Source organism: Sus scrofa, chromosome 14 (genome assembly GCF_000003025.6).
Source record: "Sus scrofa isolate TJ Tabasco breed Duroc chromosome 14, Sscrofa11.1, whole genome shotgun sequence".
Taxonomy (NCBI): Eukaryota; Metazoa; Chordata; class Mammalia; order Artiodactyla; family Suidae; genus Sus; species Sus scrofa.
Genome location: NC_010456.5, coordinates 65,567,113 through 65,589,348, shown reverse-complemented (window position 1 = coordinate 65,589,348; position 22,236 = coordinate 65,567,113). Strand labels below are relative to the sequence as shown.

Genomic DNA, 22,236 nt, shown 5'->3' with positions numbered 1-22,236 from the left:
AGTCTCTGTGCTCAGTTTTCTGCAGAATGTTGCTTTTCCATGGACCCTCTTCTTGGCCTCCCCATTCAACACCGGGCACTGTCCCGAGAGGCTCACTGGTGGGGGAGGGGGGAGGTGTAGAGGATCTGGTTTCTCAGTCTAGCATTGCCCCTGGGAAGGACACAGTGATGGATGCTGAGCTCCAGGGGACCCCAAGGCAGGAACCCCCCTCCCAGAGTGTTTCACAGAGGAGGAACACAACTCACCTCCGATGCATCCTGGGGCTTTGGGGCATTTTCTTTCTCTTTCTTGCTCTTAGAGATTTCATGTTTGATGCGTTTGGCTCCTGCTACTTTTGTTTTATTCTCATTTTCCTGTGAACTGTTCTCCTGTTTTCGAGGTTTGATTGGAGGCAGGGGCTTATCTTCCTCTCCTTTAATAAACCTTTCATACGGCAGGATTAATCTGAAAGGGAATCAGAAGAGAGGATCAATGAGGGCAGGCAACTCTAGTAGCGTCGATGCTGTGGGTTTATTCTCTTTTCTCAATACAAGCATTTTTTGAGTGACTTCATTACCAGTGCCGCTGGTGCATTCCTAGAAACTTCCACAAGTTAGTAATCTACCTCCCCAGTCAAAACCTGCACCTGGTAACTTACTTCTTTGCAAGCCCTCTTTCTGGCTTTGTGCATCTATACAGCGAGGATACCAATGGAAGGATCCAAGGTCACATCTTTATCACAATCTGTGGAACCTGACTAAATGCCAGTAACAACATCCCAACAATAACAGCGACTAGAATGATAGTTGCCATTCATTCATGATTCCGCCAACCACTGTTTATTGAGCACCAACTATGTGCCAGGCACTGTTCTAGGTGCCAAGATACAGCAGTGAACAAGAGGGTCAAAGCTCCTGAGGCTTATATTCTAGTAAGTACTAGTATGTGCCAGGTAATGACCTCAGCACATCATATAGATTAGTTCATGTAATGTCCATAACATCCCTATGGAGTATTATGATCACTGTTGCTATTATTATTCCCTTTTTGACAGATGAGGCAACTGAGGCCCCAAAAGTTTAAATAATTTGCCCGAGAGTCACACCATTTGCTAGATGTGGAATTTGAACCTAGTTCTGCCTGTCTCCAACGTTTATGTTTTATCCATGTCAAAATATAGACACAACACTTAAATAAAGAGGTTACCCAGGGTTCTGAGGGAGATTGGTGACTCCAGGATGAGGAGCTCTGTCGTGGGGTGCCAAGTTAAAGAGGACCCCAGGGAGAAGAGAGGCAGACAGAAGACTCCAGCCACAAAAAAAATCAGAGGGCTGAAAAATTCAAGCATTTTAATTATATAACTTTTTAAACAAAGTACATAAAATTGCTCTAAAAAGAGAAACATCAAACAGCTCTCGTTTTAATCTGTTTTCCCTTTGCGACATAGCGCTTGATCTGAAAGGGAAAAATAGCTGATGTAATTAAAAGGGATGGATTGCATTACAATCTCAGTTTCAACTTCAGTGATTAAAGTTTTTATAATGCATTTGGTATGATTAATGACTCACTGTGGGATTAATACAAGACTCAGCCTTAAAAATATGAACTTTAATAGAGCAAACATAATTTGTTTTAAATAAGACAAGTTGACTCAATGAAGAAAATGTACTTGGCTTATAAACAACATAAATCTGTTCAAATATTGGGAACCCTAATTATTTTTAAATGGAGACTCCCAAGCAAAACTGCCTTTGGTTTGGGCAATTGTTGGCTATCCTAAAATTGGTTTCTAACTAGGCAATTTGGATCTCAACTGCTTACAAATACACAACTGTTCAGGTTTGTGAGTACAGACGTGGGGACAGTTGTGATCAAAATAGTCTCCTCTTTAATAAAAGACCAAGTAAATTATGGGAAAATCAAATCCCAATTTATAGCATCTTAGAAACAACACTCACTTACTGAGCATGCTCGGACAAGGTATGTGCAAGGAGGCGTGAATAATAGTTTCGAGCCCTGCATCTGGCAGTGGGCCAGCCGTGAAGATCAGCACAGCCCATGGGGAATAGTTATCTTCAGATCCCATTACAAACTGAGTTTAAACATGTTACAGCTGCTAAAACTGGAAACTGTTCTCTCTATGTAGACTTACTAAAATAATATATGGCTGCCAAATACCTGCTTCCCACTGTAATATTACAGTTACTGTTTATGTAATAAAAAGCATAACTAAGCAGAAGAGAGAAAAAAAAAGCAATCCTGTTCATACTTGAATGTATTCTGTCTCATCTGTAAAGTCCCCAACATTCCCCCCTAATTGCTTTGATGTGCATGGTTCTGCCAGGGACTTTATCCCCTTCAACAGTGGCAGGTTGGGGATTTCTGTCCCAGAGTAAAATGCATTGACTATTTCAAATTAGAAAAAAACTATTTTAAACTGACTTTGAGGAAAACCTCTTTTTATTGTTAGGACAGATAGGTTTGTTGTACTTTTGTTTGGTTGCCATGAGAACCGCTCAAGCATTGAAGTCTGGGTATTCCAGTGGTTACTGTCTGTTGGCACCGCCCTCCATCCAACTCTATTCTCTAATCTACATGGTGACACCATGAGGGGCTCCTTTCAGCAAAAAGGACGACGACATCACCCCCCTGGCAAGGGGGTGAGAGGAAGCAGAGGACGGGGGTGGGAGGGCCACCAGGTCCTGACAGCCCTGGGCCAAGCCAGCTTTCTAGATGGGTGCTAAGGAAAATTGAATTTCTTAGACAGTTGTGCAAGTTCAAGAGGTAGGGCAACATTTCTATTCTTTTCCTTTCCTTCTTTTTTTTTTTTTTTTTTTTTCCCCTTCCCTTCACTCAACTCAGCAGCTGGCTGGCCGACAGCAGTAAAAAATACATTTCACTTTGCTGGTCAAAGGCCTAAAGCCAGAAGCAGGAAATCTGGAATTAAATGTTTCTTGTATCTGGAAAGAGGCATGACTAAGGTAAAACTGAATCCAAACACAAACCCTGCTTGTTCAAGGCTTCCAGAGGGAGTGTGCTTGTGAGTGAGTGAGTGTGTAGTCTGTGTGTGTGTGTAAAGGTCAATTGAGTGTTTTTTTTTCCCCTTCTAAATCACTGAAAGATAATTATAGTGGCTCAGGGAAAAAAAGGCTCCCAAAATAAAACAAGAAAGGCAGCAGCTAAAAGGAAACAAGTAGAAATATGACCAGCTAAGCCCTGAAGAATTGAGCGTGGTCTCACCCAGCTGAACAATCGCTGTTCATGTAGTGATTTCCGTTCAGTGCGATTTTCACTGAATGTTTTTTCAGTTATCCTGTCACGGTACAACACAATTACCCCACAGGATATGATCTTATCATCTGATTATTAGAAGTTTTTACAGTACAAGAGGACGAGAGCTATTACGGGTTTCTGAACATTTCAACATTTAACGTACACGCGATACCACTAAAGACAGGTTAGCCAACCTAAGGTCAACATGGCCCAACGCAGGAAGCATTGTATTGCATAAAGAATTTAGTCTAAAGCAACATGACTGTGCCTTGCAGATGACTATTCCTCAAATATTTGTAGTACAACAAAGATTTAATCAGCTTCTAAACTGTACAGATAAAAGCAAATAATGCACCCCAGCCCCTAAGAACTAATTACCCAGGAGAAATATTTTCAATGGGCTGCAACTCTTTAGAATGTGGTGTGGATTTCTGGTGGATGGAAGTGATGGGGAAGAGAAGCAATATATTCATTAGAAAATCCAGAGAGCTCCCCCCGCACCCCCTACATCTACATGTAGTCGGTGCATTGAAAGCTGGGTAGATAAATGGGCCTTTACTATTATCCTGATTTCACATTTCAGATTAGCAAAATGCTTATTTATGATGCCATTAATGGATCTGAAATAGGTAAGCCATCATGTATTAAAAAAAAAAATATCTTTCCATAGGCGTAAGATTTGTAGCAGCATGAGATTTTATTTTTCCCTAGGAATAATACAAGAATAACATTTTCCACCCCAAAGCAGAAACAGTAGGGGAGCCTTTTGCTATCACGGAGATTCTTATTAAATTCAGTCACTGTGAAAAGCAAGATTTTTTTTCTCCTCTTCCTCCTCCTCCTTTTATTTTTTTTTTAAATAAAGATGACTTAAAATCAACCCAAGTTAAAATTAACAAATCAATGGCATTATAACCTTGATTTATTAGTGTCTGAGCCACTAAATTATCATCATACAAGAAATTGCTGGTTTGAAAAGATTTCGGCTTTGTTAAATCTCAAGTTAAATAATGGTGCTCAGTATACTAGGTTTTTAGATCTGCCTCATCTGATATTATGAAAAATTCAATACATTTCTCTACAGCAGAAGTCAGAGGTCAGCAAATCTATTACTGTAATGTAAGTAATCTGGCAACCTGCCAAGTCTTTCTCCCTTTTATTATTTTTTTTAAACATGAAGGCAGATAATTTTATATTTACAAATTCTAAAATCCTCCAGGGCCTTGCCTCTCTCTCAACAAAAAGCAGCAGCCTCACATTTGAGAAATGTATATTGCACACGTCCTCATCATTTGCATTTCATACAAAAGAAGCAAAGACCCTTCATCTTTATTAGGCAACATCCTCCTCCCCTCCCCACAGGCAGAGGAAAAATAATGTCAAATCTCATCAGAACGAGTAACCACTAATGTCTCCTGTATTGATTAATGCTTGCATGGAATGACTGAACTTTTGGGCCAAAACATTTAGCAAACAGTACTTAAGAGAAATGAGAATCTGTCTATTTATAGAGCTCTGAAAAATGATATTATAATAATGTCTGGGACTGACTCAACCTGAAGAGTGGGGGAAGGAGCAGATCTTTAGGATTGTATTTGAACCTCAAACTCACCCTTGTTACTTCATAGGTACTTGTATGGTATCAAACCAGTGAAATATTGTAATCTCAGAGATCTGCTAGTCCCCTTGGAGAATATTTTCGGGCAGAGGGGGATAAAGTTGGTGTGTATATCAGGGCAAAAAATGCTACTACTATTCTTACACTATTAGGTTTTTTCCGTGGTAGTCGAAAGAAATGACATATTGGTTCCACTGAGGCTTCAGACCTGATCTGATCCCAAATGGAGTCATTCTATCTCCATTGATTCCAGGGTTGATACAGTCTAAGGTCTGGCCAGACATTTCCCTTCTCAGCCAGAAACTGAAAATATAACTTCATTGTGAAGTGTGGGAAGCAATCTTTCACCAAATATGGCGCCAACAGAAGGTATGTTTTCCTTTTGTGAAGATGAAGTACACACACTTGTTAAGGTTCCAAGAAGTACAGAGTTCTAATCTCATCTACTGCTGACCTCCAGCTCAGGGTGCTAGCCCATCACGTGAAAAGTCGGGGAGAAGCATTTGGAGGGCAGGTCCCAAAACAAAAGTCAAATACAGACATGCGCTGTGTCAGTGTGCAAAGGAGGAATGTCTCCTCCAATGGGCAAAACGCTGGTTGAGTATAATAATAGTAATGGTGCTGCTTTGTTCCTATTTTTTTGTTTTTTGGGTTTTCTTGGGGCCACCCCATGGCACATGGAAGTTCCCAGGCCAGGGATCAGATAGAGCTGCAATTGCAAGGTACACTGCAGCTGCAGCAACACCAGATCCTTAGCCCACTGTGCTGGGCCATGTATGGAACCTGCATCCCAGAGCTCCAGAGACGCCACCAATCCTGTTGCACCACAGCAGGAATTCCTGTTCCTATACTTTTAAAAGCCAAGCTCCATGTAAGAAAAATGTGGGCCCCAGAGAAAGATCTCTGCCATTTTATGGTGTGAGTTTCAGTGAGGCAGAAAAAAAAAAAAAAGGCATTCTGTGTGTGAGGAGCAAAAGCTCAATAACCAAGAGAGCTGACAAAGAGGACTTCAGTGTCCCTTTCCAACAGATGAAGGTGGGAACTGAAAGCTCTGAGCACTCAACTGTAGAGGGAGGTGTCATGCTGACATGGAGGCTGTGGAGAACTAACCAGTGGAGGACCCACCTGGGCCAAGAGAAGGGCTGGAGAATGGGATTCCATTCTACGGTGAGTTCTTTGTAGAAGACTTAGCTTGCCCATCAGTTACTCCACACAACTCTATATACTGTACTGGTGTTGTGTACAATAAACTATACAGAGCTCTTTAAAAATGAAAGAGGCATAAATAGGATCATTTGTATCAACACTGAGGTGTCTAAAAGGGATGCGGCCCGTTATCATCAACAATCAACAAAACATGCCACTTGTCTTCAGAAAAGCTCTTCCTTGGGAGAATGATCAGCTCACCAGGAGCTTCATTACCCACTCAAGGGACAGCAGAAGATGAACAAGAAAACCTTTTGAGGAGTTCCTGTCACGGCGCAGTGGAAACAAATCCAACTAGGAACCATGAGGTTGCAGGTTCGATCCCTGGCCTCGCTCAGTGCGTTAAGGATCTGGTGTTGCCGTGAGCTGTGGTGAAGGGCGCAGATGTGGTTTGGATCTTGCATTGCTGTGGCTGTGGCATAGGCTGGCAGCTGTAGCTCTGATTTGACCCCTAGCCTGGGAACCTCCATATGCTGTGAGCACGGCCCTAAAAAGCAAAAAAGAAAAAAAATAATCTTTTGAAGGCGCTAATATTCTCTATTTGCCTCTGGAAGTGATGAGAGTGTTTGTTTCTTAGACCCACTGAGGACCCTGACATCGTCATCCATAGTCCTGGAGTGACTAGGACCCTAACTAGCCAAAGGAAGGAAAGAAAGGTGCTAGGATCCAGAAAAATGGTGGCCTGACTCCCATAAAGATGTGTCGGTATGAGATAGGTGACTCCAAGATGACAGGTAGCTCCAGCCAGGTAGCTGAAGTTACATGGGCAGTGGGGGCCGGAATTAGAGGTGAGCTGAGAGGACGTGGAGAGAAACTTCTACTGATGAGGTGCTGCAATGTTAATAGCAGCTGCCATGTATTAAATTCCTAACAATACCAGGCACTTGCACTTTGTATGCCTGCTCCTGGCTTTACAAAGTTTCAGTGGGAAGTAATGAAATGACTAGTGAAAGGCAAACAACTCTTGAATGCCAGAATTTGAGTTCAGACACAGCTCTGCCTGTCTCTCTGAGCTGTCTTCATCCCCTCACGGTAGCTGTGCATCTTCACACATTGAGAAACACCAACACTGGGGGGATACTGAAATGATTATTCCTGGGCTAAGAGAATTCCAAACTCCCAAGGAACTGTCTACAAAATCAGGGTGAGCATGCTCCTTTTCTCAGAGGCAACAGACCTACAGAATACACATGTGGCTATTCCACAAAGGGTGGGCTCCCTCCCAGAGAAGCAGCCCTATCTATGGCTTGGGCACCAGCCACACTACTCTTTATACAGTATACCGGGGCAGCCATGCCACAACTCTCCAAGAGGTGGTATCCCTTGCTGGATCACCTTGATGTTGGATGGTAAGAGACACCCAGGAATCATATCTCCCATGAATTCCAGCACTTAGTCTTACCAAGCCCAAGGTTCCCAAGGACTCAATGCTCCTTAGGGGCTCTGCTTCTTCACTGCCTCTTCTAAGAGGATCTAGGATTGATATTAGTCCCCTATCTTTCAAAGGAAGATCACACTGAAGAAAGCTGACATGGATTTAAGAAAGGCCAACTTTACGTCCCAGGGATCAAAATACCTGCTCACAACAGAGGACACTGTCCATAAATAGTATCCAGCCCTTCACAGTGCCAGCCAGCAAAGATGGCAGCAATTGTTCTTCTCAATGAGACAACAATGACTGACTCACAATCGAGCTGCATGGATCCATTTCAAGGGCAGATGAACATTATTTCAGGAATAACAGACACATATAACTACAGTGTTTTCAACAGGATGTGCAGCCCTCAAATGAAGGCAGGCAGTGTTCCTTTGTAAAAACAGACATAAGTCCCATGTAAGTGAGATGCCACAGATTCCAGAGCTTCTGAAATGTCCAACAATCCCCCCCAACATGAATTATGTTGATCAAACTTTGTAATAACTTGTACAAAACCAACATGTTCCAAGAGGTTTTCAGTGGAAGAGTTAAGGATATATTTTAATGGTAAACAATTACATTCTTCTGTCATCTGATACTTTTTTCCCCCTTTCTTTTTTGGAAACATGCTTTCTGAATTTTCAATAGTTCCTTTGTGAAGGCATCTGTTACTCACATAATTGAAAAGATGTTTGTGCAGTGGCATGCTTGAGAATACAGTTATTTAATCTTAATGATAAAGCCCCGAGGACAGAAAATCGTAAGTAGAAACCTCTTGTTATTTATCAAAAAGAAAAAAGGGCTAAGACACCTAATCTATTCTCAAATTTAAATTCATGCTTGATGAAAACTATCAATAAAACATGGAACCTGCAAAGTTTCTTAAATACTACAGGGAGGTTCAAAGGGATTTGGTGGGGGGGCAGGGGGAGAAAACAAAAATGAGACAATAAAGGAGCTTGACAAAGAAAAAACTGCTGTTTGGCAAGCCTTTTTTGGGTCAAACAAAGAACTTGCTGTAGTTTACAGTATGACATACACACTCGATTAGTTTGTGCCTGAGGGTGTTTTTACACTCAACAGTATAAACTCCAACTTCTATTAATTACAACTTGCATTTAGAGACAAATTTAAGAAATTTTTAAATAGAGATTTTTTTTTTCCAAAGGCTCTTGTTTATTTATTTTTTTAAACCGAAACCAGTTTTTCTACTCCAGGGCCTGGCTACGGTTTTGTTTTCCTTTTTAAAAGTTTCTTGAAAAATCCAGGCATTGGAAAGTTATCAGAGCATTTTAGTCATGCTGAGTGATATGGAAGGAGGCTCTTGCTTATGAAATTACCTGACTGTCCTTTAGGGAAAAATTCTTTACAGATGCGAAGCTACTTGGGGCAGAGGGTGTTTACATTCACCCAATTCAGGTCTCCTGTAAGAGCAAGCTTGATGGGGTAGCGATGGAGAAGCAGCAGCAACACCTTAGCCTACTGAATTCTCACTACCTTGTGTTAGATTTTGGGGGCTGCACGTTGCTGTGAAGGGTGGGTGTGGGGAAAGGGAGATGAGAATGCCTGGGAGGCAGGGTTACAGAAGTGTTACCACTGGCCAGACCCTCCATTACCAAGACAGTATTTCCAAAGGAGATGCAAGTCCATGGATCATTGACCCCACCGTGGGTGAGGATGGGGCATGGTCTACCCAGTGGACCTCAAGGCAAGAGAGTTAATAGACACTGAGAGGATAAACTCTAAAACCTGCCTTTGGTGTATCCAGTGTGAAAGTTTAGCCTTAGAGCTCTCACGGCCCCTTTCACCGTTTTTTTGTTTGTTTTTGTTAGGGCCACACCCATGGCATATGGAAGTTCCCAAGCTAGGGATAAAATCAGAACTGCAGCTGTGGGTCCACACCACAGTCACAGAAACACCAGATCTGAGCTGCATCTGTGACCTACACTGCAGTTCATGGCAATACCAGATCCTTAACCCACTGAGTGAGGCCAGGGATCAAACCTGTATCCTCATGGATACTAGTCGGGTCCTTAACCCACTGAGCCACAATGGGAACTCCCTCCACCACCTCTTTATATACATTTCCTAGAGGAAACTGTCCTTTTTGTTTGCATTTAATTTAATTCATTCAACCTCCTTCCCCTTTTTTGGCCATGCCTGCAGCATTCAGAAGTTCCCAGGCCAGGGATCAAACCTGAGCTACAGCAGCAACAAGCTGGATCCTTAGCCCACTGAGCCACCAGGGAACTCCTCAATCCCTAATTCTTGAGTCCCTGATATATTTACAATGCTGTACTTGGTGCACTGGTGAGTCTCAAGGAAAACAATACCATGTGGTCCTTGCCCACAGATATCATTTCTTTACTATTTTCGAATTCTGAATTATTTGGGGCAACATATTATCATCTATCATAGGTTCTAATGTAATCTCTTTAAGATCTAGTTCAAATTCTAGATCCACCTAGAAGACTGTATTTCCATCTGGAAATGCTCTCTTCTTTCTTTTAGCTCTGTTGAACTTATTATTTCTATTACTGATCTGAAGTTTTCATAGCCTTAAATATTTAACTCCTTCATGAATATATGGACTGTGAATTGGATCATATGTCAGTTACGTAAGACAAGGGTCATAGCACCTCCCAGTTCTATCAAGTTGGTAGCAGGGCCTCTAAGGGCCATACTGACAAGACTCGGAGGCTGAGCCTGGGTTCTTAGGAAGCAGCATCATGTTCCTCATCAGTCTCTGCCATGAGTGTGGTGGCATGGGCACCTCCTCATTGTTTGCCAGCCCAATACTCAGTAGATGTTCAAAAACCACCAACTGGCTCTTGAGGGCAGTAGCCAAGGAAAAAGGCAGTCAATTAAATGGCAAATCCCAAGAAAAAGAAACTGGCCACTAGGAGAGGGCTTCTTACCAACTTCAAATGGCCTCTTAGGCTCTGTTGACAGACAGACACTGCCCACATCATAAGAAGTACTATATGCCACATCTGGAATAGCTTTGAGTCTCCTGAGTGACACAAATGGGAGGTATCTACCTGAGAGCAAGCCAAGCTGGTGAAAGTCCGTAACTGTGCTCCAAGGCTTGGATGAATGGAATAGGAAGACCTGAAGGGAGAGAGGAGCTCTGCCAAGCATGTGGGGGCCCGTCACTGAGAAAAGGTAGCACGTGGAATGCGTCAGCCCCAGAGGGCACGGGAAAGTCAATAAGAAAGCACAGGAGTCTTGCTCAGCATGAGGAGGAGTGGGTGGATGAAGAGTGTCATCAACCCCAGTGCTACATCTGCCCAAAGGCATGCTTGGTTTAGTGTCCATAAAATATTTTCAGAAATATTGAAGCCAATACTTGTAAGTTGAGCAACTGTACATAAAAATTATCTAAAACAGGAATGGTCTGGAAGCACCAGACAGCATCCTAAGACAGTAAGTAAGCCTGGGTCTCCCCAGCTGGGCTATGGGTACCAGTTTCTCACTTTCTGGCATGGCCACCTGTGCTCAGCTATGCCACCTGCCCCCAGCAACATCTGAGTCTGTGACCACTGGTGTGGAGCACTGCTTCTCCAGTAACCTGCTGAGAGGGACTTGTTTCCTAAATTCCCCGTCCGTTGCTGACTGACACTTTTGTACAATAGCATACAAATGAATTCACAGAAAAATGAAAAAATTTAAAAGACATGGAGTTCCCGTCATGGCTCAGTGGTTAATGAATACAGCTAGAAACCCTGAGGTTGCATGTTCGATCCCTGGCCTCGCTCAGTGGGTTAAGGATCTGGTGTTGCCATGAGCTGTGGTGTAGGTCGCAGACACAGCTTGGATCTGGCGTTGCTGTGGCTGTGGTGTAGGCCGGCAGCTACAGCTCTGATTAGACCCCTAGCCTGGGAACCTCCATATGCTGCGAGTGCGGCCCTAGAAAAGACAAAAGACCAAAAAAAAAAAAAAAAAAAAAAGACAGGAGTTCCCTGGTGGCCTAGTGCTTAAGGAACTGGTGCTGTCAATGTTGTGGCTTGGATTGGGTTCCTGGCCTGGGAACTTCTGCATGCTGTGGGCGTAGCCAAAACAAACAAAAAAATGTGGAAGACATACAAAATGCATGCCACCCATTTTTTATGAAGTTCAACAGATTAAAAAAACTGATTCTGACAAATTGCTATGAAGTGTATCAGTGCTTGAGGTAGCTGTTCACAGAGCAGCTCACCTGAGTAACACTGGTCTAGGGGACTGCTGAAGGATCTTTGAATCTGAACTGCTGACAGCCTGCCTGCGCCCTTCTGAACTGTGTGTCGGTTAACTTCATGGGTGTCAAATTGAGAAAGAATACACCACATCTTGTCTCAGACATGAAGAGAACTGTAACTCACCTTACTTTCCCCCAAGATGTGATTAGCTGAGTTCCTCAGAACCTGATGTATTTTGGGCATATACCTGAAAGCACATACTTATCTCACTCAAAATATGAACCTCCCACACCCTGCCTTCCAGCTTCAGGATGAAAAAGGGCCACGGCTCCAGCTGACTCTTACTTGGGTTCTGCCCAGATGCATCTGGCCTGTGTACAGCTCACCCCAGATCCCTGCAAGGGAGCTGCCTCGGCCATGCAGCATGACAGTCTTGCCCCAGGAGGCTTATGGGAAAAGCAAGAGGCTACAATTTGAAAGCAGGTTAGGTATGCAAGACGTGAAACGTAATTGTTCATTTCCCCCACAAACAAATTTACGATTTTGATTTTCTCAATACTCAGAAAAGCACATCATAAAGTACTTTTGCCTTAATGCTCCTTTTAAAATCCTTAGCAACAACTGCATGTATTACACAGAAACAGACCATGTAATTTATTCAGGAAAATTAAAACCAGTAATCTAGTAGTCTCTATAAAGGTTTTTCCCCCTTGCATGTACTTAAAAAACATTTTTTCTTAAAAAAAGGAAAACAAATCTACATGTGAAAACAAAGTCTTCAAAGTGAAGTACTATCCCAGATAATCAAACTAAGAGAATTCCATTAAAGTAACCATTTTCCTTTTCGTTCCTTTACTGATAAAAGAAAGTGATTCTAGACATCTTGAATAAGGAGCTGGACAAGAAAGAAAATGTTCCACATAGAAGCATCCTGTGCAGGAGGAGGTGGGCATTTTTCTTTGCATTATAATCTACAGTACTTTATCTATAAATCCTCAACAAGAAATGTCCAGAATAACCACACTTCATAAGCCTTGTTGAGTTTGAGACATTTACCTAGCAACAGTCTTTCGATGGGGAAACGTTAATGCTTTTTATATTGGTGATCATCTGTAACATGAGCAATTAAGTACAGTACTAATGGACTATGGCCATGAGCCTGGTACTAATATTAAAAACTGACAGAGATGAATAGGTTTGGAAGGAAAACCAGGCTGACAAAGACATTTTTATGAAGTGCTTGGACCTATTTGATTTAAACCAATCAGAGGCAAGTTTGGACAAGTCAGGCCCTAAGCGACAAGGATGCATTCACAGGCATTGTACCTTTTCTGCTGTGCCTTAAATAAAAACACCATTGATTCCTTTCAATAACCTGCACTTTCAATATTACACTCATTAATAAACCAGAAGTGCCCAACTAATATACAAGTAACATTTACTGAGGAACCGGCTCCATTTTTTCTTGGTGGAAAATGAAAACATTTACTGGAAACATGAACCACACTGCATAAAAAATAAATCAGTGGATAATGCATAGTATATCATCCACTGCTTCTTCATCTTCTAGGAAAGCAAAGCTGGTGGCAGGGAAACAGGAAAAGGAACCAGTCTCTATATTTGAGTGGAAAGGATCGACCAGGTGAAGCGGCAGCTGGGAAAGAACTCCAGCCATTCTGATTGGGTTTGAGGGCTTTAAACATTTCCAAGGGCATTCCCAGAGGAGATGCTTGCCCACATAATCCTGACCCTTCGCAACTCTCTGAACATCCTTGAAGACAGTGGGCCAGGACCAATCTAGCCATCTCTGTTTTACCTGTGTTAGCACAGCCTGTATCTAGCGAGAAAGAACGAAATCTGCCATAACTCTCAGCAGAGTTGTAGCCAAGACAGTCAGCCTTTCCTCTGATCAAAGCCTAACTGATTCAAGTCCTTGGGCAGATGTGAGTGCGCTCTCCCCCTCCTGTGGCAGGACCACCAGAAAGGAGGACACACATCCAGAGCAGCTGTCCCCAGGCCCTCTCACCACCACATTCGGGAGTTTGGGGGGCTCCTTTCAGAGAATGGTTCACCCAGTGAGACTGGCATTATGGTAAGTAAAATCTGATTTTTTAAAAAATTCAGTTATCTGCAAATCTTGGTAGTCACCTATTAACAATGACTAATTATTCTTGATGCCCCCGGGATCTGACCACAAGACTATACAAGGGACTTAGATGGCAAAAGGAAATGCGAAGAACAGGTGAAGAACCTTGCTAGTTGCCCTGGCACAGCTGTGCTCTACCCTGGGTTTCTGGTTCTGTGCAGGGATTTCTAGGTCGGGGGGGGGGTGGTCCCCACCTGGCAGTTGACTACTGTTTCTCAACTCCAAATCCACTCTTCTGTGGCCTGGAACTGGGATTAAAACCAATTGCATGTCTCCTTTGTCAGCTGTGTGACTAATGGGGCCCTATAGCAGGCCAGGGCAGGGGAGAAGGGACCTTCTTCTATTTTGCTTGCTGTTCAGTTCGGCACCAACCCAGACATGACTTAGCAGCAGCAGTGGGTTCCGGACTCAAGCTCCTTTCAACAAGCCCAGAATAGTTTCAATGAATCTCCTCTGAGGTGTGGCACCAGCCACCTGCCACCTCAGGTCTGCACCCTGGGCAGTGCTGTCCTGCTCTGAGCTCCTGAACTACCTGCACTGGTTGGGTGCCTGCCTCTACCCGGAAGGGATCTGAACCCAGGTTCGGTGAGACCCACTCTCCAGAATTCTGGGTGGTGACTAGCTAACCTCTTTTCTCTGCTCCCTCAACCCTAGAAAGCCTATGGTTATTATCTCCATATTAAGGGACTGCTCCAAACCAACACTTGTTTAAGCAATTCCCTAGAGTGAATTCTCTTTGTTGACCACTTTGTGTAGATTTAATTTTTCTTCCTGAATCTTGACAATGCACTGATCAAATACTAGGTTTGGAAGAGTAACTGACATAGCTTTTCAAAATAATTTATTCCAGTAGGAGACTAAACCTCTTTGAAATAGACAATCTGCTCCCAAGAATGAGAGAAATCTTTAAGAATCTTTAATAATGTCTTTTAGTTGCTAAAGTTGGAGGTTCTCTATTAGGATTTTCCAATTTGACTGTTTGAAGGCATGTGGGATTCTGCTGCTCCAGGAAGAAGCAAAGCATAAAACAAAAGTACATAACCTTCCAAGGAACTACCTTGGCATTTCATTGAAGACTGAGGCTATTTTTATCCACACAACTGCCTGAGTAAACACACAGCCACACACTCACACACACATACCTACTACTGTTAAATCCAGTCCTTCTTCCATCCCAAACATTATCTGTCTTTTGATCATGTGATACTTTGCTATAGGTTTGATTACGTTTTCACCCGAAGTGAGCTAACTCATAGCTGAAACACACTCCATTTTTCAAATTTTAATGGCTATCTGGTCCTTTAAGTGTGATGGTTCACATGTTGGGGACATTCCACATGGAGCTAAGGGAGGTACACTATCATACTGAAAACTATTAGAAAGTAGAGACAGTGTTTCTCACAAAAATGTTTTGATTAAAGCCCTGACTCATAGTCAAAACAAGCTGCGATGCTATTTACAGAACACTCACCCGAGATACCAGTGCCTTTTTGTACTAGAACTTCAGTGGTGTTCCTGTTATGTACAGTGAGAGTGTGGGCTTTTGCATTAAATACTGAGAGAAATACACTCTCCTTTTAAAAATTCACGCAGTACATTGAAAACAATGCTATGAAGAGTAATAATCTGAATTCTTGTTACCAATTTTTTAAAAATATCCTCCTGGATTATAACACTGTCAAGTAAGACAATCTCTTGGTAATACATTGTGAGAATTTTTCATAGGGTACTAAATCCAACTCAATTTACATCTGGGTTAGAGCTGGAATGATGACTGACCATGTGCAGAGCAACCATCAAATTTAGCACCTGTGTTTTAATCCTGAAACAAGCAAGCTAACTACGCATTTGCTCAGCTGACTGTGTCTTAACTTCATTCTATCTATGGCCATTATTAAAACATACACAGACACCTCTCCTTGGATCTCACAAGCTCTGAATTCGAAACCAAGAAACTGAGTAAACACTTCTGCAAGGAAACATTCCTGATCAGGAAGCAGGTATGACCTAAAGAGATTAAGTGTGGCTGGAGGCACAGAGCCAGGACAATAGTGAATTCATGCTAATTGGTCTTCAGTGTTGTGGGTAACACAGTCCTAATGCCAATGGGGAAAATTCCTATGGATACAACCCCAGAGGAGGCTAATTTGGCTGTACTTCTTGTTAGCATTATTGTCACCTTGCTGAGAGAAGCTGAAATGGCCAGAAAACCAAACCTCACAGAGCTGGGCAAGAAAGGGTCAAAAACGTAGAAGAAATACGTTTGGTTTTATCCTCTGACCACCTGCCTGATAGTACTTTTTTTGACCCTACAAACATAGACCACTTACTATACGTCTGTTCTGGAATCCCAAGGAGAGAGAGGTCCAAATGGGGACACTTGGGCTTACAGTAAAACACTATGATTGGAAAAGACCATGGCTATTATCTGGGGCCAATTTTCTTAGTAAAGACATGCTTCCTTTTCAATTTTAATACCTTTCAATGTTAATACAGTTACATAGCAGCCTCATGGTAATGGCGCATATTTTCCAGAAGCTTAAAGTTCTCATATTAAATGAAAACCTACAGAGTACAGAGAACATAGTAAGTGGTCTATGTTTGTAGGGTCAAAAAAAGTACTATCAGGCAGGTGGTCAGAGGATAAAACCAAACTAAAAGAACATCTAATTTTAGCCCCTGTAACCTGAGAAAGCGTGTTTCCCAAAAACCACAAGGCAGTATGCAAAGTAAAGTGCCACAGGGACATCTTCCGTTTCCTAACAGGTCTTATCCTTGACCAATGAACTTCCAAGTAACACATTTAATTGAGCAATGACTTTCCAAGGAAGGATTTCTTACCTTTCATAATGTCGGCGGGTACAAGTGGCAGCGCTGGTGCTCCCCGGATTACCGCCTAATTCATCATAAATATGTTTCCATTGACGGCGCGCTGTTATCTGGAAAAACGGCAATCAGAAATTCAATCTTGCATCATAAGAGATTCAGAGTGCCAGGATTTATTACATATGCAAAAGTCAGAAGAGAACAGTCTGTTCTGGAATCCCAAGGAGAGAGAGGTCCAAATGGGGACATTTAGGGCTTACAGTAAGATCTGACTTTCAGCACCTGTCTTTACAGTAAAAATGGAATACTGCTTTGGGCTCTATGTTTTGTCCCACTTAGTGCCAGTTTTTTTGTTTTTTGTTTTTTTTTAAGGGCCGCACCTGTGGCATATGGAAGTTCCCAGGCCAGGGGTTGAATCAGAGCTACAACTGCCAGCCTACTCCACAGCTACCGCAACATGGGATCTGAGCCATATCTGCGACCTACACCACAGCTCATGGCAATGCCGGATCTCCAACCCACTGAGCGAGGCCAGGGATCGAACCCACATCCTCATGGATACTAGTCAGATTTGTTTCCACTGAGCCACAAAGGGATCTTCCCCTTAGTGCATTTTTATCTGAAGCACCTCCCTGGATATTCATCTAGTTATTTGCCCTCAAGGTCCCAAACTTACACTCTATCCCTTTATGCCATGTGATAAAGCATCAAAATAAAATAAGATTTCAGGTGAAATATATCTTAGTGAATCAGTTTAAATGAATCAGAATTAACAGTGGCTGCTTGAGGGATACAGTGATGGGTGGCTGAGTAAAGACAGTTTTCACAGAATATGCTTTTGTATCTTCTGATTTTTTTTAACTCTGTGATGTGTTGCCTACTTTAAAAACTAAAAAAAAAAAGTACTACGCATATTAATTAAAATGAACAAATTGGTTATGAAATTTATAATCATCTCAGGCTATATATGTTTATGCCAGCTCCTCAAAACAAAACCAGAATCTGAAACCGTATATGTTGCAAGCTGTTTATTTTTATTCACTTAGGTCAGGAAAATGGTATATTGATCAAATCCTATGAAAATTAACATATTCCAAAGTTAAAATGCAAGCTCTGCATTTTGTTGAGTTGGGTGAATAAAAACAAACAGCTTGAAGTATACCGGAAGGCATACTACGGACTTTTTTTTCTTTAATTTTATTTTTGTACATAAATTACGATTTTACAAAATAACAGATGCATGATCTGGCACATAATTAATTTGGGAAAACCACGTCATTTACTACATCTGAGCAATCTAGTGTTTCCTTGAAACTGGAAAGACAGGGCGAGTTATGAGGTTCTTGTGAACGTGTTTCTAAAAGGGCTCCAGGAAAACTCTGTTATTGGAATGTGCAGGGGGCAGGGCAGGGCGTGGCAGAGGTGCCAGTGGCATTTAAACAATCAGAACAGGAGGCTTCTTTTGAAAAACACCCGAAGAGCTGCCAGTGGAGTTCACTTAGGGGCTAAAGGCAGCAATGTGTGAAAAAAAAAAAATCTCCACATGCAACCAGGGGCTCTGTAATTGTCATCTAAGGAGGAGAAGGGTGGTTAAATATTATGGGGTAAATGATACCCTTTCCATTTCAAATAAAAAGAACCCCTTCATTTCCATAAACCCTTCTCAACAGGCCCAAGTGGGACCTTGAGACAATGTGAGTTTTGCTTTGTTCAATCTCCCATGAAGCATTCTTGAACCAATTTGCTTCAATAGTTCTCATTAGACCTCTTACCACTACTAGCAGGTATAACTAAAAATAAAATCCTTCTATATTTGTAACTTGGTTTAAATTGTAATAAATGTTTTCAAGCCCCTCTGAAAACATTCAAAATACCTATTTTGGTAGTTGTTTTATATTTAATTATAATCTCACTCCAACCTTTTAAGATATACAATTTCAGGCTGATCTATTCTAGACCTATATATCACAAAAGAAGAAACAGGATCCCCTTCCAAGTATCTATGTTATTCCTCAAAGCCTTCAGAATATTGAGGCTGAAACAAATTTTTCATATTCCCTTCCCTCAGGTGAGGTGTGGGCCTTGGGGAGCCCAGCAGGGCCAGGAAACAGCCTATGTGTGTTCCTGCAGTCATTTCAGAAAGAAACCATCATCCTTATCATTCTGGTATTTCTTTGTACACTGCATTTTATAATTTGTAAAGGGCTTTCTTACCCAAGATATCATTTAATCCTCCTGCCAACCTGTGAGGCAGACTATAAGAATCTCATTCACAGACAAAGGAAATGAGATTTAGAGAGGTTGCACGACTTGCCTAAGGCCACACAGCAGTAGGGTCAGGATACCAGGACTCATACTGGTAAGGCTTACAGTCCCAAGAGCAGACCTTTTCCCACTACATCAAAGCAGTCCCCACATCAGAGTGACCTAAGGAACAGTGTGGCAGAACTCCAGGGGCCTTTTGCTTCAAAGGAGGCAAATGACTATGGGACCCATAGTTTCTGCTACAAATTCTCAACTTGGCAGCTGTAGGTCTCTCTTCAGTAGAAAAAAAGCACAGCTAAGAGGTCAATAAGAATCTAAGGGAGTGGACTGAGTTAATAGTGCTCTGAGATTTCACTCACAGTATCCATTAAAACTGTGGTTCCATCCTCCTTCACTGTTGGTGGGAATGTAAACCAGTAAAACCACTATGGAAAACGGTATGGAGATTCCTCAGAAAACTAAATATAGAACTACCATATGACCCAGCGATTCCAATCCTGGGCATATATCTAGACAAAAATTTTAGTCAAAAAGATACATGCACCCCTATGTTCACTGTAGCACTACTAGCAATAGTCAAGGCATGGAAACAACCTAAATGTCCATTGACAAATGAATGGATTAAGAAGGTATGGTACATATATACAATGGAATACTACTCAGCCATAAAAAAGAACAAAATAATGCCATTTGCAGCAACACGGATGCAACTAGAGATTCTCATACTGTGAAATACATCAGAAAAAGAAAGACAAATACGATATGATGTCACATCTGGAATCTAAAATGTGGCACAAATGAAACTATCTACAAAATAGAAATAGACTCATGGACATAGAGAACAGACTTGAGGTTGCCAAGGCGGAGGAGGGGCAAAGTGGCATGGCTTGGCAGGTTGGGATTCATAGATGCAAACTATTACACTGAGAATGGATAAGCAATGAGGTCCTACTATATAGCACAGGGAACTATATTCAGTTTCTTGGGATAGAATATAATGGAAGATAATATGAGAAAAAGAATGTATATGTATGTATGACTGGGTCACTATGTTGCACAGCAGAAATTGATTCAGCACTAAATCAACTACACACTAATAAAAATAAATTTTTAAAAAACTGTGGTTCCAGCCACCCCACCAACCTGTGTCTCTAGTTAGAACAGAAGTTCACCACTGAATCATGGTTAAGTCCCAGTTGTATCAGAATCCATCTTCTCACTCACCAAACACTTACTGAACATCTCCCACTTGTCAGGAACTGTGTGAGAAGCTGGATGGCAACAGGGAAAACCCAACACCCAAGATGACTGCCTCCTAGTGGCAGATACCAAATATATACCAAGTAGCACTGACTGAAAAAATACAATGAGCAAGAGACCACAGCTGACAGAGATATTTAATGTGTGGAAACTGGCCATGTTCCCCCAACCACAATCTACCATCTAAACTAGGGGATGCCCTGTTAAACACTTTCCTGTTGCAAAAATGACAGAACTTCTTTAAGAATAAATAATGAATTATCAAAAGGAAAGATCTTCCTCAAACTGAGATTGAAACTGTGGCAGCAGGAAGCCAGCATCAGTCACCACTGGGCGTTAATAAGCTAGGGTCTCTGCTAGCTCCCTGCTAGCAGGTTCTGGTGTTTAAATACAGTTTTTACCAGTGGAGGAAAGACAAGGGTTGGGCTTTCAAGGAAGCGGTCTCTCTGTTTACAGAGCTTCCACTGGCCAGCCTAGATGAATCAGGCCATTTTGAGATATTTTCTTTCCACAGGAAAGTCATAAAAGTGCTCTTTCCACTTGCTAAATGCTTTTAAGTATACAGTTCTCCTGGGTATACATCTCTGTGTTTTGTGCCCAGATGTGCTTTTTTCTTTTCTTTTTTTTAGCTGCACTCACAGCATGTGGGAGTTCTCAAGCTAGGGACAGAACCTACACCACAGCAGTGACATTGCTGGATCCCTAACCCTCTGAGCCACCAGGGAGCTCCCAGATGTGCTTTCAGTCCAGACGCTGACCATAGGTTCTACAGCTAGAGATGTCTAAATCTTCACATTGTCCAAACCTCCAGTGGGTCTCAGAGCCCTGTAAGGAGAAAGAGAGACAAGAGCACCACTCCCCGCCCCCATCCCAGACAGCTTCCACTTGTGTGCACCTGCCTCCTGTACTCATATGCTTTGGTTGTGCCTGAGTGTGCATTTGCTTATGGTTTTTGTTCTGTTGTCCTCTCTGGATATGTGAAAGCCTTAAAACTCCATCCAGGGCAGAAGCAGTGTCTGCCTCCTGGTAGCTAGCCCCCAGTTCCACTCAGCTGGCAAGTTTGATCCAGCCACATGGCTATTTGGATCAACTCGCTCATAAAGTCTCAGGCCTTCCAGTCATGTTGATGTTTCAACCAGACCTTCTATTATCTTAGAAAATGTTTTTAAGGATGCAAAGAACTCTGGCTCTCTACTGCCTGAGGAAAATGGCCAAATTCGTCCAAGCAGTTATTTCTGTAGAATTGTGCTTCCCCTATCACACCTGCAGGGTCCTTGCTTAGATGACAGGGATTCATGACATCAGCGCATCTTTTGCTGCTCACCATTCTAGGGCAACGTTCCAGGTACAGTGGAGGTGGATGGCAGGTGGGGGTGGGTGGGAATGGAGGGTTGAGGGTGGGGAGATACATGAAAAGAGACATCACTGCTTTAAAGGGTTCACAATTTAGCAGTAATCATGACCTCATACAGTAAACCATAGAGCAAGATGAAAAACGGAGCAGACCACACCCAAGTAAACCAATCTAGGTGCACTGAAACTTAATCTCACTTTGAAGACACTTGGTAGTTACCTCTTTCCCTAGTGTGGGTAAGACCCAAGAAACTCTGAAAAGCACTCAGTACCTACCATGTTCATCAAGTTTTCACTGCTTATACAGTCGCCCCTCTGTATCCAAGGGCCCCCCCATACCAAAATTTGTGGATGCTGAAGTCTCATTTTATAAAATTTGCATATAACTTATGAACCTCCTTCTATATTACTTTAAAACATCTCTCAATTAGTTATAATGCTGAATATAATGTAAATGCTATGTAAATAGTTGCCAGTGTTTGGCAAATTCAAGTTTTGCTTTTTGGAACTTTCTGGAATTCAAATTTTTTTTCAGTCCAAGGTTAGGTGAACCTTTGGATGTGGAACCCACAGTTAAAGAGGGCCAACTCTACAGTTGTTTTCAAATGGCTCTTTAGAATTCAGGGCATGTTTTAAAGGTGGCCTGAAACTAACTCTCACAATGATAATCCCTGCCAAGAAAACGGGTCCAGTGAGTGGGAAAGGAAATCTGTCT

General features: G+C 42.2%; 1 protein-coding gene across 5 annotated transcripts in view; it reads right to left on the bottom strand.

The window, feature by feature from the left end:
* ARID5B (AT-rich interaction domain 5B) overlaps window positions 1–22,236 on the bottom strand; it is a 189,883-nt gene that overhangs the window by 9,137 nt on the left and 158,510 nt on the right. For all 5 annotated transcript variants that reach the window (XM_021072755.1, XM_021072758.1, XM_021072756.1 and 2 more), the window contains 2 exons: window positions 16,659–16,756; window positions 246–444 (listed from right to left, as the gene is read on the bottom strand). In XM_021072755.1, coding sequence (XP_020928414.1) covers window positions 246–444; window positions 16,659–16,756 — 297 coding nt within the window. The remainder of the gene's footprint in view (window positions 1–245; window positions 445–16,658; window positions 16,757–22,236) is intronic.